Source organism: Ixodes scapularis, unplaced genomic scaffold (assembly GCF_016920785.2).
Source record: "Ixodes scapularis isolate PalLabHiFi unplaced genomic scaffold, ASM1692078v2 PGA_scaffold4__175_contigs__length_147842914, whole genome shotgun sequence".
NCBI classification, from domain to species: Eukaryota; Metazoa; Arthropoda; class Arachnida; order Ixodida; family Ixodidae; genus Ixodes; species Ixodes scapularis.
In genome coordinates, this window is record NW_024609879.1 from 29,025,504 (window position 1) to 29,039,766 (window position 14,263).

General features: G+C 46.2%; 1 protein-coding gene and 1 long non-coding RNA gene across 2 annotated transcripts in view; both read right to left on the reverse strand.

Moving 5' to 3' along the window:
• The window catches only part of LOC121832899 (choline O-acetyltransferase-like), a 33,733-nt gene extending 21,156 nt beyond the window's left edge, over positions 1 to 12,577 (reverse strand). Inside the window, exons 1-2 of the mRNA XM_042293500.1 lie at positions 12,462 to 12,577; positions 5,731 to 5,902 (exon numbers count right to left, since the gene is read on the reverse strand). Of these exons, the coding sequence (XP_042149434.1) occupies positions 5,731 to 5,902 (172 nt within the window). The 5' untranslated portion in view covers positions 12,462 to 12,577. The remainder of the gene's footprint in view (positions 1 to 5,730; positions 5,903 to 12,461) is intronic.
• On the reverse strand, positions 12,573 to 13,363 carry LOC8043973. Its single transcript, XR_006078316.1, has 4 exons — positions 13,280 to 13,363; positions 13,069 to 13,181; positions 12,932 to 12,985; positions 12,573 to 12,627 (listed from the first exon to the last, which is right to left on the reverse strand). It is a non-coding gene; the product is annotated as an uncharacterized LOC8043973 (long non-coding RNA).
• Positions 13,364 to 14,263: the final 900 nt, after the last annotated feature.

The following is a 14,263-nucleotide window of genomic DNA, read 5'->3' on the forward strand; positions in this document are numbered from 1 at the left end:
TTGGCAAAGCATTTAGTTACGCGACAGCTTGACTTTTAGAAATGGGCGTAGAACGGTCAGGAAAGGAGAGAGAATCTGTATAGGTAACAACTTAAGCCTGCAAAATATATTTGTTTTCTATCATTTGTAATTTTCCGAGGCTGTTTAACGAGATGCTTCTTTTGTCAGTGTCCATTTGAGTGCAGACACAGCCGACGCCACGAGCTGATGGGATCAATCAGACACCGTCAAAAGCGCACCCTCGTGGTGTTCCTCATGTTTCTGTGTCGTGTTCTCTGGTTGCTGAACCAACCATAAACGGAAAAGACCCAGCTGACTGCGATTTTAACGTTGCTCAATTGACCCCTTTACCTTGTGGCGTCAGCTGCGTACGGACTTGCCGAAACCATGTATAAACTCTGTTTCACGTTAAGTCTTGCTGGCAGTCAACGCCACGATCGAGTGAAGAAGTCAAAGCAAATCCAAAAGTGTAACGTCATAGTGCTCGCTGTCTTTATGAGTTTCCTTTGACCGGCTGAACTAATCCCACACACTGAATACGGCGTGATCCTCCAATATTTATTTTGTTTCTGTCTTTGAGCATGATTGATTTGTGCATGATTCACCACACGCACAAAGTCGACAAGCGAGTGTGACGCAATTTCGACGCAGTTTCATTTTATCCATTTGATTGTAGATTCGACTCCTTTCTGACTTCATGTGAAACGAAATATAGATTTATATGCTTGTAATGGAAGTCATGTCGTTTTGAAGCCAGAGACTGCGATGAGAAAGAAAAACAACAATAACTTTAGAGTAAAGAAGAAGAAAAAAAAAATAAAGCGCAGGATGCGAACGCCACGGGGTTCCAACGATATCATAAGTGACTTTTAGCAAATGGTTCCCGTTGTTCCGCGTACCGCGCTATCGGAGCCTTTGAAGCACGCTTTTAAGCAGGCGGACCGTGGTCAAGGTGTCCCCCGGGCGCGCGCTTAAAAGCATACATCAAAGGCTCCGGTAGAGCGGTACGTGAAACACGCTAACAATTCGCTCAAAGTTCCTGTTAACTACTGCTACGATCCGATCGAGTAGCGGAAAAAGTGGGTCGTCGCTGCTCTCGTCGATTTTATACGTTTGCTATCACCAGCCTGCATCAATCAGGCAAAAAAAAAAAAAACAAAAAAAAAACAAGATCCGGAGTTTTTACGCAAATCGTTTGAATTAATTCATGCTCCCATAAGAACTGAATTTAAAACCGCCCGCGCGATATGACCCTTCAAATCATAAATAAACAAATTTATCAAAAATTTTTGTTATTATTCAACTTATCGGGATGAATAAGTCCCCTTTTAATTTTTGCCTGACAACGTGCACAGACCCTATTGGCGTAGCTTCCACTGATGTGCCCCAGGGTTTATATTCCTATGAAGACATCTCAATTTATTGAGGAGAGTAATTGAGGGGCAGGCTTCAGTGGCACGTTTACATGGGTTCTGCTTCTTCCCAGGGTGCGTTTTATGCCTTTAGTAATTCTTGCAGTTCCTGCATCGTAAGTCGTCCAGTGTGGTAGTTGAAGTAGTCGGCGAGTAGGTCCATTTAAGACCCATTTATAAAATTCACACTCCTTCTACTGGCGTTCCTTTCATACACCGTCAGCCATTGTTGCGCAAACGCACAAAACACGTGCGTTGAGAGAGTGCTGGGAAGTCATTCTCTTCTAAGGGTTGCTCGATGCGTGGGCATTATGCTTTGGCACATGTGGTGCTACTTGCAAAACAAGCACAAACAGATCAATGCAATATAGGCTTTCTTCAAGCCCCTTGACAGAACAGACCTTTCCAGAAAATCCCACGAGACTAACTGAGTTAAAGGCTTGAGTTGAGCTAGTTTCTACATACTTCGTATTGGTCAGCACGAACTTGAGTAGAGAAAGGAAGAAAGTAGGAGAGAATTCACAAGCGGACAATCAACTTGCTTTAGTGAAGAAACTGCCTTCTTTATTTTTTACGCATTCACGTACTCTCCAAAGGTCGTATCAATACACAAATTATTATAAACAAAAAAATATAAAAATTTCAAATTACCATTCTGCTACAAAATTGCTACACATAACACACTTTTGTCATAACCCGCCGAAAACCAAGCTATGAGTCAAGCGGCAGTGGCATACTTCAGAGAGATTTTCTTTAGCATGGATGGCGATGAACCAGAAGCTAACACAATGATTCGCGTGGCCATCAAGGGCCACTGCCTCGAGCATCTCATGAGCAAAAGGGTTGTTGATTCTTAAAAGTATTGCTATTTTTTCAGACATTGCAGTGCATTCGCACGTTCTGTACGCGCTGACAAATGTCCTGCTTCCATTCCCTTCCAAGACGCTGCGTGCTCCATGGTTCTGAAAATGTTGTATCTGCCTGTTTGTGCGATATATTACTTGCGGCAGGACAGGGGATTTTAATAGACAACCTCCGTCGTGCATGGACCACATTTTCTTCGGTGGGAGGTGTCACATGTCGTACTTTGGACATTTTCTTTGTTGGAATTTCTGCACATGACATCCCTTTTGTTTGGTGCAGATGTAATGACCTGAACGTCCTGTATTTTGGCGATTTTTTTCAACTTGTGTCATATACCATGCCTGTGCGGAATGACAGCAATATTTCGTGGAGATCCTTTCTTTTGTTCAATTATTGTCTTCTAGCTCTTCATGTTCGTGGCGATAGATTCACAAAAGGCTTCCAGTAGGCCGTTTCTGTAGCCATAATTCTGTAGACGAGTAATTTGTTTATCAAATCTTGGTCCCATTCGATGATGACACGATTTATTTAGAGTGGAGAGTAGCCTTTCTCCAACTATCATTTTAATAGTTTTGGGATGGCTTGATTGAAAGGCAAGAAATCCTTTATCTGTCCTGGGTTTTGCGCTAAATTAGGGTACAATTGTCGCCAGTCAGCTTGAAAAGAACAGGTTTTATATACATTATTTACATAACACTGTCACAGACGAATTGTGCTGGACTCTCCGTCGGTCATAATGTTACTAGATTAGCTCAGTTGTGAAACTGCCGCAGAGGGCGGTACCCCCCTCAACTCCCATTCAATTGGTTACCCGTCATTTGAAGCGCCACCTACATTTTTGTTAAAATACTGTGTGTTCCATAGAGTACGGCGAAGCGCCATTTCGACGCGCTGCTTATATGAATGTCGTAAAAAACACCGAAGTGACCAGAGAAACCGTTTTAAAACAGTGGAGTGTAAAATGACCGGAGGCGAGCAGTAGGAAGAGATCGGAAGAGGGAGGAGGGGCGGTATTGTTTAAGGATGCAGCGTTGATGGGCGGTTCCGTAACTGAGCTGCACTATAATCGGTTACAGGTTACGAGTTCACGCGAAGGTGCTCCCAGCCTTCTCCACTTTAGCAGAGCGAATGGTCCAGAGGAGGTCGCCTGCCCTCTAGCGTTCTCTCCGCTAAGGTGGAGAGGGGAGGGAGGGGCGTCTCCTAAGCTATTAACCTGCCCCCGAATATAGGACTAGAGACGGTTGGTGCGCTATGTATTTTAAGAAGCAGGGCCCAGTACGCCTGTCGGGATCCTGCTACCGCAGACTCCCGTTAGCCATACTGGGTACGGATCGCACGGTTTGTGCTTCAGTTCTCACTCAGCCGCGTGGTAAATATTTTTATTACAGTTTCTTGCCCCTGATTATGATTACTTATGGTTAACTATGATTAAGTCTGCCCTCTGCTTGGAAGCTTATGCAATGCCTCATATATGCCAAGTATGCTTTATGTTATCTGGTCCTGCGTCTAAAGCGCGTTTCCTACACTCGAGCGTGACACTTTTCGCATGATATCCAGCCTATAAACATATTCTGAGTTAAAAACTGAATAGGGACAACAACTCATGACACTCGCCACGGACGACAGGCAGAAACACGTCTCGCACAATTGACCTTTCTTTTCTTGAGCTCTTTGATTTGACATGAGAACAAGCCAAATGTCCGGCTTAATTTGAAAGGTCTGTCACTTTTATCATGCCTTAAGTACGCAGTATAGAAACGTCCCTATAACAAATATTTACTCCCTAAGGCCAATGTTCTGAAATGCAGTTATTGAGACCTTTAGCAAGATAGATAATAAAACAAATGTCCTACTCTGTCTGGGCCGAAGTAGAAAGATATTTCAGGAATGCTTTTCTCAAGAAAGCAGTCAGAAAAAAAACATTTTCTTTTTGTGGAGCATTGGCGTCATTATAGATAACTCTCTAGTTTGCGAATCTTAAAAAAATAATGTCTAATAGAATCAAGCAGTGGCCAGTAAACGTTCAAGTTCATATGTTCCTCGCGATTTAGCATGGTTAATCAAGTTATGCACCTGCTTATTCACTTTGCATTTATGCACTAGTCTCTTCCTTCGCTTATTTTTTCGCGAGCTAGTGCTATCAGGAACGGCCATAGGCGACGCTTCTCCTCGCTGAGCATCAGTTCAGCTGCTTTGTCGCCGAACCTAGCATAAATTAACAACAAACGTAATCAAATGCATAAAACGTGTTCACGCATCAAACAAATACCTGCAATTCAAGCTGAAAATAACTTCATGGTTTTAAACGTAGCCCAGTACCAATGTTGTCATTGTTTGTGGGCTAAAAGGGACACATTTTCATCACACAATTAATAAATGCCACATACTACAGCAACACACCCCCGTGCACGTTGAAGCAGAAACCACCCAGGTTGAAGCAACGTAATGGTGGCAAGTGCGTCACAATCCTCTATCCGCCGGTCAGGCAACTACTGAGTTGAAAAGACCGAGAACATTGGGTACCCTCCAACGTCCGCATTCTTATGCAATGACTTGCACGCTCCCCGATTACAGTCGTTCCGCCATTGTGCAGTGGTTCCATCATTCTTACAGACGGCTTGTGCCTTTGGAGAAATGGGGAGAGGGGGCAGTTGCATAAAATTTAAAAAAAGACAAAATTTCTATTTGAGAAAATATTCTGCCATAGTTTCTTTCACCTAAAGTCTAGACGCAGCCGATGCTATGGCCTAATTGAGCAAGTCGGACAGCGTCAAAAGTGGACAAGTGCGGTGTTCGTCATGCTTTTGTAGGTAAAAGAATCATGAGCAGAAAAGACCTAATGACTTGTGCTTTTGACACTGCGTGATTCACCCTGTTACCTCAAAGGAGCTCCTGTATTTGAGCTTAAGCTGAAACGAAGTATTGTGAATAAAATCACACTGGTCTTGGCGCCCACAGCTTAAAGGCCGGTTCTCACTTACAGTGGGGCATTTACATGGCGGTGTTAACGTGTCGTCAGCTACTTATTGGCTCCCTTGATCAAACGTTTTGACAGTGCGATACAGATATGGTGAACGCTACCGTGATCATGCGTTTTATGTGTGAACAGGCCTTTACCCTAGTTGAGACGGCAGGTCGCGCGTGCACCGCTTCTGGGTTTGGGAGGGATGGCTGCCGCAATCTATCCTCGTGGAAACCCAACGAGACAGCGGAGACAGCCATGTCTGCTGTCTCGGGAAATCCGGTATCTCGGCGCTCCGGTGTCAGCCCTCTCTCTCTCGGCGAAACTCGACAACGCGACATCGTGGTCAACGCGCTGCGCTTGTGTTCTTTCGGACGCGGAGATTCCAAACCCCTCGAGGTAGATTTGGCGCTGTAGCAGTGCTTTCCCTTGCATATGAGCGTAGTAGGATGCATTCTCCTGGTAAAGTGTTTGATTCGACTTGAAACTCACTCTGGCCAAGAGTGGCGTACACCTTCGCCCAGACGTCCCTGTTTTCCGCCGTCAGAATGCCCACGCCGACGTCCTTCTCGGGTGACATCTCCACGACTCGAATGAGCTGGGTGAGGATCCTGCTTTCGTCGTGGGGCACTCCGTGGGCATCGTGCGCGTTGAAGGTGAACATCTGCGTGGCACAAAACTCGCACTCAGCTTCCAGGAGCAAAGTACAAGGAGAAATGTGTGGTGTATCGTTTTCCTTTGCATGGATCTGTAGGGACTTGAGAAAGTGAACTAGATTTTTCGGCAAAGCATAATTGAACTATGTTTCTCATATGGCTGAATATCCGTGTGAATTCACGCTTAAAAATTCTACGAGATGCAATTTTTTAACATGACATTGAATGAATAAAAAAATAAAACAGGATAACGGATTTTTTTTTTTTCGCTCGGAGGTTTATTTGATAGTATAGTTTGTTTCATTCTAGGTCCGAGCGCGGCCGATGTTATGAGCCGAAGAACCAATCAATCAGCGCAAAAAGCGCAATGTCATGGCGTGCTCTCTGCGCTTAACAGGACTAGCCGGTGGAGGAGCACGCACAGAGAGACGGCGAATACTGGCTGGCCCACTGATCTCTACTATAGGGGGCTGGATGGCGCTTAGCTGCACTCCGAGCCTGGCGCAAGTGAAGCCACCGGAAGTTCGATGCTTGTCCCGGAAGTCGGGCGTGCGCTGGGCTTCCTTCTGCATTCATTCGATATTTTAGACGATACTTTTTGTGTCTTTGATCGGATTTGAATACTCACGTTCTGGATTAAATCCCGAGAATGAGTCATATGAACGTGGGACATATTTACACTTGATCAAATAGAATCTCAAAATGTTTACATCGAATGGCCTCCCATGATAGTTCTCAGATCTGCATGCGCTCTTACTGCGCAACAAGCAGGCTTCCTTGAGGGAACAAGCGAAAATCTAACGCCCTCGACGCTTTTCGAACCAGCACTCGGAAGGGTTACAAAGCTTGCCAAGCGCTCACTTCCGGGACAAGCCACTTACTTCCGGTGGCTTCATACCTTATCGCTCAATGGGCCATCCAGCCCCCTCTAGTGGAGATCAGTAAGCTGGCCTGGTCAACAGCACAAAGCACGCCATGACGTTGTGCATATTTCGCTGTTTGATTGGCCCTTCGGATCATAACATCGGCCGCTCTCGGACCGAAGCTGGAACGAAGTATAGTAGAATAAATAAATAGCATTCTGGTCGTCAGTACAACATATATTAGTAAATCGAACCGCTCTGCCAGAAATAAAATTAAGTGTGTTCCTTGCTGACTAGATAGTTTCACTAAAATAAATACCACATTCGCCCCAACTGTCATTCATTTGTTTGACCATTCTTAGGCAAAGGTGGACGTTGGCTGATATAAGCAATTTCATTTTGGGTTATATTTTTTTAATGTATGTAACATTAAGTTTTTGAACTTGCGCATGTCATCACCACATCTGGTGTCACTCATTGACATGAACCTTCAGCATCCTGCGGAGTTAGCTATTTTATGCAGATATAAATTCAGTTCTTATTTTAATTTTTTTACGCACCGGGTTAACCGCTATACACGCAGGGAGCGATGCCGTTAGCACAAGAAACGCGGTCCTCGGTTCACATTTGCGTCCAGCTAAAAGGCAGTGCAACGTTTTGCGTTTCTTGGATTCGAAGTTAAGTCGGTCTGGAACAGTTAGTAAAAACATTACCTTTTTTATGTAGCTAAAATAGAGCCGAAGAGGAGGAGCAGTCTTTGTAGTCCGGTGCCATTTTGTTGTGAAGTCTCCATGTGCATTCTCTCTGGGAATCTTGCGCCGTATTAACTTATACCCTCGCGCGTAGGCTTACCTCACGGTGGGAGGAACCAGTGAAATCGCGAGGCGATAGTGCAACCAAACGAGAGAGTAGCATCCGCGGTGCGATGGTGAACCGTGGGGTTATTTTCCAATGTTATGGAATATGAACAATACGCGTAACTGATGCGAGCGTGCGGCAAGCTCCGCCGACAACGCGGCACATGAGTCGGGTATCGCAAGCCGATGCTCTCAGGAGTCTATCAAGTCGAGAAGAGAAATGTTCTTTCGGGAGTCGCTGTATGTTGTTGCGTGCAGCAGTTATCGAAATGTCTCGATTGGTGAAATATCCGTCTGTAGGCATCTAGCTCGGCGAATTCCTCTCGTCATTTTCAGGTGCTTGAGGAGGGACTTTTCTGGAGCGCTTGTCTACCACTGGACTTTTGGGATCAATACAGACGTCTTTCGCTCGTTGCTACGAAGCAGACCCGACTCCAGATCTGAATCTGGATTGCCCAGATCTCGTTCCGCTGAAAATTGAAGATGTAACCGGAAGCGGATACCTATGGAGCACGCGACTTCGACTTCGTACCACATGCTCCGACCAGCGATACGCTAACACCCTCGGCCACCAATATCTTTTCTTTATTGTTCGGCCACCAAACGCCCTGGCGCTAATTGTAATGAAGTATTCACACAGGGATGCTTTGCGTGGATCACCGTGACGTCAGCGATCAACGGAACCAATGGCACTCCCACCCGGAATCCAGCATTCACAAGAACCACGGGGGCCGAGGGAAGTGTCTGTGTTAGCAGACTCATTTAGCGGTGGCATTTTCGAAAAATGGGTCTCGGTGCGCGCTGCCGAGGGTGTAAAAATGAAGGCGTACATCAAGCGGCGATACGGGACTATGGCATCAGCAGTGGCGGATCCAAGGGGGGGGGGGGTGGTTAGGGTGATCGCCCCCCCCCCAAACGCCTCGCCAGGCAACCCCCCCCCCCCCCCGGGGTTCTTCGTCAGCTCGAAGAAAAAACGTAAGCAATCGACGCGAGGAACAAAAGATAAAAACAGCGGTGGGTGGATGCGCCAGCTGGGCGCTTCCAAAGTGGGGTTTATCTCCGTCAAGGTCACGGTACGTCTTCCCGACAGGGACGCCGCCAGGAGTTTCGAAGTGGAGAGGCAGTGGGGAGGCGCACCAAATATCAGGGTCCTCGACTGCAGGCACACTTTTAAACAAGGCCAGCACGTCGAGCATGGGGGGAAAATACCTTCAACATATCTAGTCCCCTTCCTCTCTCTCTCTCTCTGTCTCCCTCTCTCTGGGGGTTGTCTGCGAAAAATGTGTGCCCTGGAAGCTCCCAAACGCAGACGTCAAGCAGCCTTCCTCAAGGGTAGCGGATTATCCTTCCTCTCTAGCGGCCGCCTTTTCATCACTTTTCGTTTGATGGTCTCTTCGTGGTTCTGGGCTTGTCTTTTGGCATGTCTTTTTTGGCTTGCTTTGAGTTGCTGTCGCCCACGGGCTCACTAAAGGTATCTTATTGGCACGGTGTGCTAATTGCCAAGGGAGGTGCGGAGGGGACGTACCGGGAGGAGACGTTCCAGGGGGGGAGGGGGATGCAGCTTGTACAACCAGGTGACCAATTGTTTTTCTTCTCAACTGAGAGAGGAAGCAAATTCTCTGGGTACAGTGTAGTCTGGCGTCTGAGGTTCTCCTGAAGACGCTCCGGACTTCCCCACGACCTTGGCTTAAACATAAGCCCGCTTACGTCCTCGCCTCCATCCTTCACTCAGGATCAGCGCCGCAGCGCGGAATACAGAAAGATGCCGACGAGCGCCAGAAGGGGGAGATGTTTCCTCTAATGGGCTTCATACTTCCTGCGGTACGACTTCTCGTGGCGGGAAGCTAATAAAAGAAAGATAAACGGTACGAGCACTCTAAAGGCTGGAGGCTGCTTACACGGAGTCCTCAAGCCGACGCCGTAGGCATTTATTTGTATACAATGCCGTTTCAACTTAGGGTGGCGGGACATATTTTAGGAAAGGCGCCCGCTACCCCTTGTCTCCCCTTGGCGCCGTCTTTTCCAGTTAAACGCGGCTTCTGTGGATTGACGACAGAGCTTTCGCGCGGCTTTGCTGGAGCGAATATGTGTGTGTCGAACGGACTTGGGGAAAACGAGCCCTTTCAAAGATGCGGCTACACATAAATTAAATGGACAGTGCCTGTGCCCGTTCGAGTGAACACCGACTCCCAAACATCTATACTGCAGTCGTGATCGGCCTTAAGCCCAGTTGAGATTCGCCGACCTTACAACCGCTCTGCCCTATCATATCTCTGCACCCGTCCTCTCGACCCTGACGAATGAGCTAACTACCCAGAAACAAGTAAGAATTCCTTTGATACAGAAAATATCCAGACGAAGTGCAATCGAATATAATTCGGAAGGATCCATAGCTAGTTTAAGGTCTTGTCTAAGTTCAAAAGTTATAGTTGCCGGACTGCAACATGCTTTCAAAAATATTCAACAATTATTCGCTTTCGTTCTCTCGAGTTGCATCCAGAGCACGTGAAAACACGAGTTTGGGTTGGCAATGCCGCTTGTGCTGCGCTCTGGACATTCCAAATATACGGCGAACAACCGACGAACTTGCATGGCAGCGTTCGTTTCGCTCGCTGCGTCAACAGTGTTTTGACACCACGAGCAGCGTCGAAAGCCGCCGGGCCATTTTTGTCGCTTGATTGCGCTGTACTCGCTCCGCTGATTTAAGCCGCTCTTCCCGTTGCCTCAGCAGTTGAGCAGTAGCTCCAACCAGAATGTCTGCCAAGGCAATGTCTTTAAGCTGCCCTAAATCGACTGCTCACGTAGTGTCGGTCTGAAACCCAAGTTTCAGAAAGGATAGTGTCACCACTATTTTCGAGATACTTACCTCTAGCGTGGTCACCCGAAAGGTTTTAATTCAAAAAGTTCATCCGCGACAGGTAAACCAATACAAAAGCTCTCAAGATCTATATTATGTTATCTGAGTTTAGTAAAACGATAACTCCACAAAAAATAGAAACACTCCCCCCTCCCCCCCCCCCGCCGTGTTACACCGAGGAACCGCCCCCCCTAAAATGGAGGTCTGGATCCGCCCCTGGGCATCAGTGCTGTTAAATGCATCAAGATCATCTGGTGGGCTAGCTGGTAGAACATATCATGAATTAAATGGCGCAACACGACAAGAAACAGAAATGCTTCTTGAAGGGGCGGATGCAACAAAAGAGAAGTAGAACCCCGACCAGTTATATGAGGAAACGCTTCAGGACGACATTTATTAATATCGATTACTCTTTCGGGTGCCTCGGACGGCGCACGCAACAAAACAAGCCACAGGTGTGCCTATCTCTATGCTACCACCAGTATCCCGCTGAGAAAAATCAGTAAAGTTTGCCAGAGACGCAAATAAAATACCGGCATTTTCATACAGACCCCACGCCAAGGGGGGGGGGGGGGGGGGGGGGGGGCCGCTTGTGCAGAACGAGCAAAAATCTCCCCCTCCCCCGAAAATATCTACGTAAGCGCGGCTTTGTGCTAAGGCGTGACGCTGTTACAACGTGACGGCATCCCTGCATGCCAAGGAAGGAATTTCTCTACTCTGCGATTGAATGGTGTCAGGGGATTTTGGATCAGATTAGATTACGTAGGTGTAACTGCTGAAGGCACAGGAAATTATAGGTGTGGTTTTGTATTCTCTGATTTTCTCCTTTCCTTTGGTGTCACATACCAAACATACGGTACTAAAACAGTTTGCTTCTACTTTGCCACGTTGTATAAGGCGAGAGATGGGTGTTCTTTATGGTCAACTGATTTACTCCTTAGTACTTTGAAGTTTCCGATTTCGAAAAGCTGAGACAAAAACAGATATAAGTGCTTAACTGCTACTTGGCAAAGCGATCGCTAGGCAACAGAAAAGCATGGGTTTTTGATCACTTTGGCACGCATATCTGTGAACCGACATTCGCGATTATGATCTATCACTTTTAATAAACACAGCACGGTTATCATCTATTTCGTTTTTATTTTGTTTACTGTTAGATCCATTACCGCTTTTAAAGCTCTGGTGGCTGCTTGTTGCGCCTTGTAATGATAAATGCACAACTCTGCGCGACATACATCTATGTAACTCGTTATCACCTTTGGGGCGACGAAGTTACTTTAATCGAGTGCCTCTGTTAAAGGGTAACTGCAAAGATAAAAAAGTGTTTTTTAAACAGCCTAATTGAGGCAAGTATGTCACAAAACAAATCTTCCGCAAAAAAACAATTTTTTTCTAGAAATATTGTTTCTAGCAATATTTGCGGGGTCACAACTTCCCCACATTTGAAATTCCGCTCTTTCGACTCGCGCAGAGTGGCTGCGCTACGTCACTCCGTGACGTATAGCAGCCACTACGTGACGTATAATACGAACTTGGTGGCGCGCGATTTAAAACCGACGAAATAGCCGCAAACTAAAATTAGTCTCGAGCAATAAATATTCGTGTAAACATTTTTGTTTTCCGCGGAAAAATTGTTTTGTGACATGCTTGTCCCAATCAGGCTGTTTAAAAATTCAATTTTTTTTCTTTGCAGTTACCCTTTAAGTGATGTCATTCCGCCTTGGTCATTGTCTGAACGTTAAATATACTTTCTTAAAAATTTTAGCCCCAAGAACAGCCTTTATTTCAATAACTCTGAACTAAACACTTTTCTAATGCGATCAACATAAATATTCAACTTTTAAATTTGCCTTCACCGACTGGCGCATCTGGGATTCAGCAGAGCGATTCCTTTGGTTCGTCCCCAGAGTAATATTTGGCTTATTGCGTGATGAAGACGGCAGATTACCTGACATCGATTGCACCCAATGGAAGTTCAGCGCTCACGTACCTGGCAGTTGTGTATGACTAGCACGTGTTCCCCAGATTTCTCGAGGGGCGTATTGAACTCCAGTTTATCGCAGGCTTTGGAAGGCGTGCGGTAAACACTGAAGATGCGCTGGTATTACGACATGTCCAAGGGTGTTTTTCCGCTGACATCAGGCTGGAGAAGTTGTCTGTGCGGAAATATGATAAATTATGAGAAATCAGATATCGCACATATAAAAAATTTTCAAAACACCATCTACGGACATTCGTAACACACATGTCTTGGGCACGAAGCCTGCGATTAGCTCCGAGTCCTTGGTTAACGCTGACGCCGCCACTGCGTCCGATACCTGCCCAGAGTAAGTAACCAAACAATGGCTGATTCGAATTATTTGTGCACCAGCTGCTAGATGGCGCGGACATTTGATGAAGCCTGTATTCTATTACACAGGATTAACGTATATAAAACTGTGTAGTAGTGTACTACTTTACCTTTCAATTAAATGCTTGAAATTCAGCGCTCCTGCTGTGAGTGCAGCTGCCTGTCTGCAAACATATATCCAATAGTATCAGTCTGAGAGTTAAACGTTCCCTAGAGAAATTAAGTTATTATAAAAGGTTAAAAATACCTGAGTTGATCTTTTTTCGTGGGAAATTTGTTCCTCGGAAGACTCATTGCCATTGACGTGCTTGACAAAGGAAGCCTAGACTTCAGAAATTTTTCAATAGCTTTTTCTGAAAACTTTAAAACATCTGTTTAGTCTTCCGCGTGATCAGCTGTTTGTATGTTAAGTGCAATATTAATTTTAAAAAAACGCGGAGGAAAGTGGCAGTGCTTACCCAGTTTGGGTTGCGGGAAGCTCGCTCTAGCAATAGCTTTTGCAGAATCTCTCCGTCGCCACCAGGCTTTCCGAAGTCTTTAACAACCTACCAACAGTGTGAGTAGTTTAAGATTGCGTTCTGCTCAAGATTTATTTGTTAAAAAAAACAGGCGCGCGCGGTTATATCTTTTAGAGGTTTTACATTCCTGTAGCCGGAAAATATTATAAGAGATTACGCCAAAGGGGCATGTCTCTGTATCATTCTCGTCACTATTCTTATCATGAGGACCCCCTTTCTACTACGGTTTACTATCAAGAAATATATGCTGGGGGCATCAGCGTGTCCGTGCCGGGATGTATCGAAAAAGCTGGTAGTGACATTTTGCTTTCTTCCCAGGCCAACCAAATCAGCCATCATCCAGGGATATGCCGTACTTCAAGTCGCACGGCTTGAAGTAACGACCTCGACTACCATGACTAGGGACAAGCCGTTCGTTGGAGAGTCTGAAGCACATGGAAGAAGTGCCTGAAACCAATGAACGCCTCGTTTGTGGCCCGCGATAGCCACCTGCGACTCTCACGGCAGCTCTCGTGTACAGACTTGTAAATTGTTCAGAACTCCTTCTGCACTATTCTGAGATATGCAGACTGCATATTACCTAAGCAACGGTTATTTCTTACGCGGAAGACAACGGAAATCACGGCGCTGCTGAACAGTTCGGAGTGCCGCGTTCCGCGCAAGCCGAGGCTGGGTGGAGCGGATGATGAAGAGGAGCGGTCTCTCTTTGAGACGACGCACCACTATCCGCCAGAAGCTACCGCTGGACTTCGAGGACAAGCTTGTCAGCTTCCAACGTTATGTGATGAAGCGGCGTCGCGAATCTCGCGACAGACTCGGGCAGATCGGCAATGCTGATGAGACCCCTGTGTTCATCGACAGGCCAAGGACGTGCACCGTGAACGAAGTAGGCGCCCGAGAAGTAAAAGTGCGTACGACTGGCTA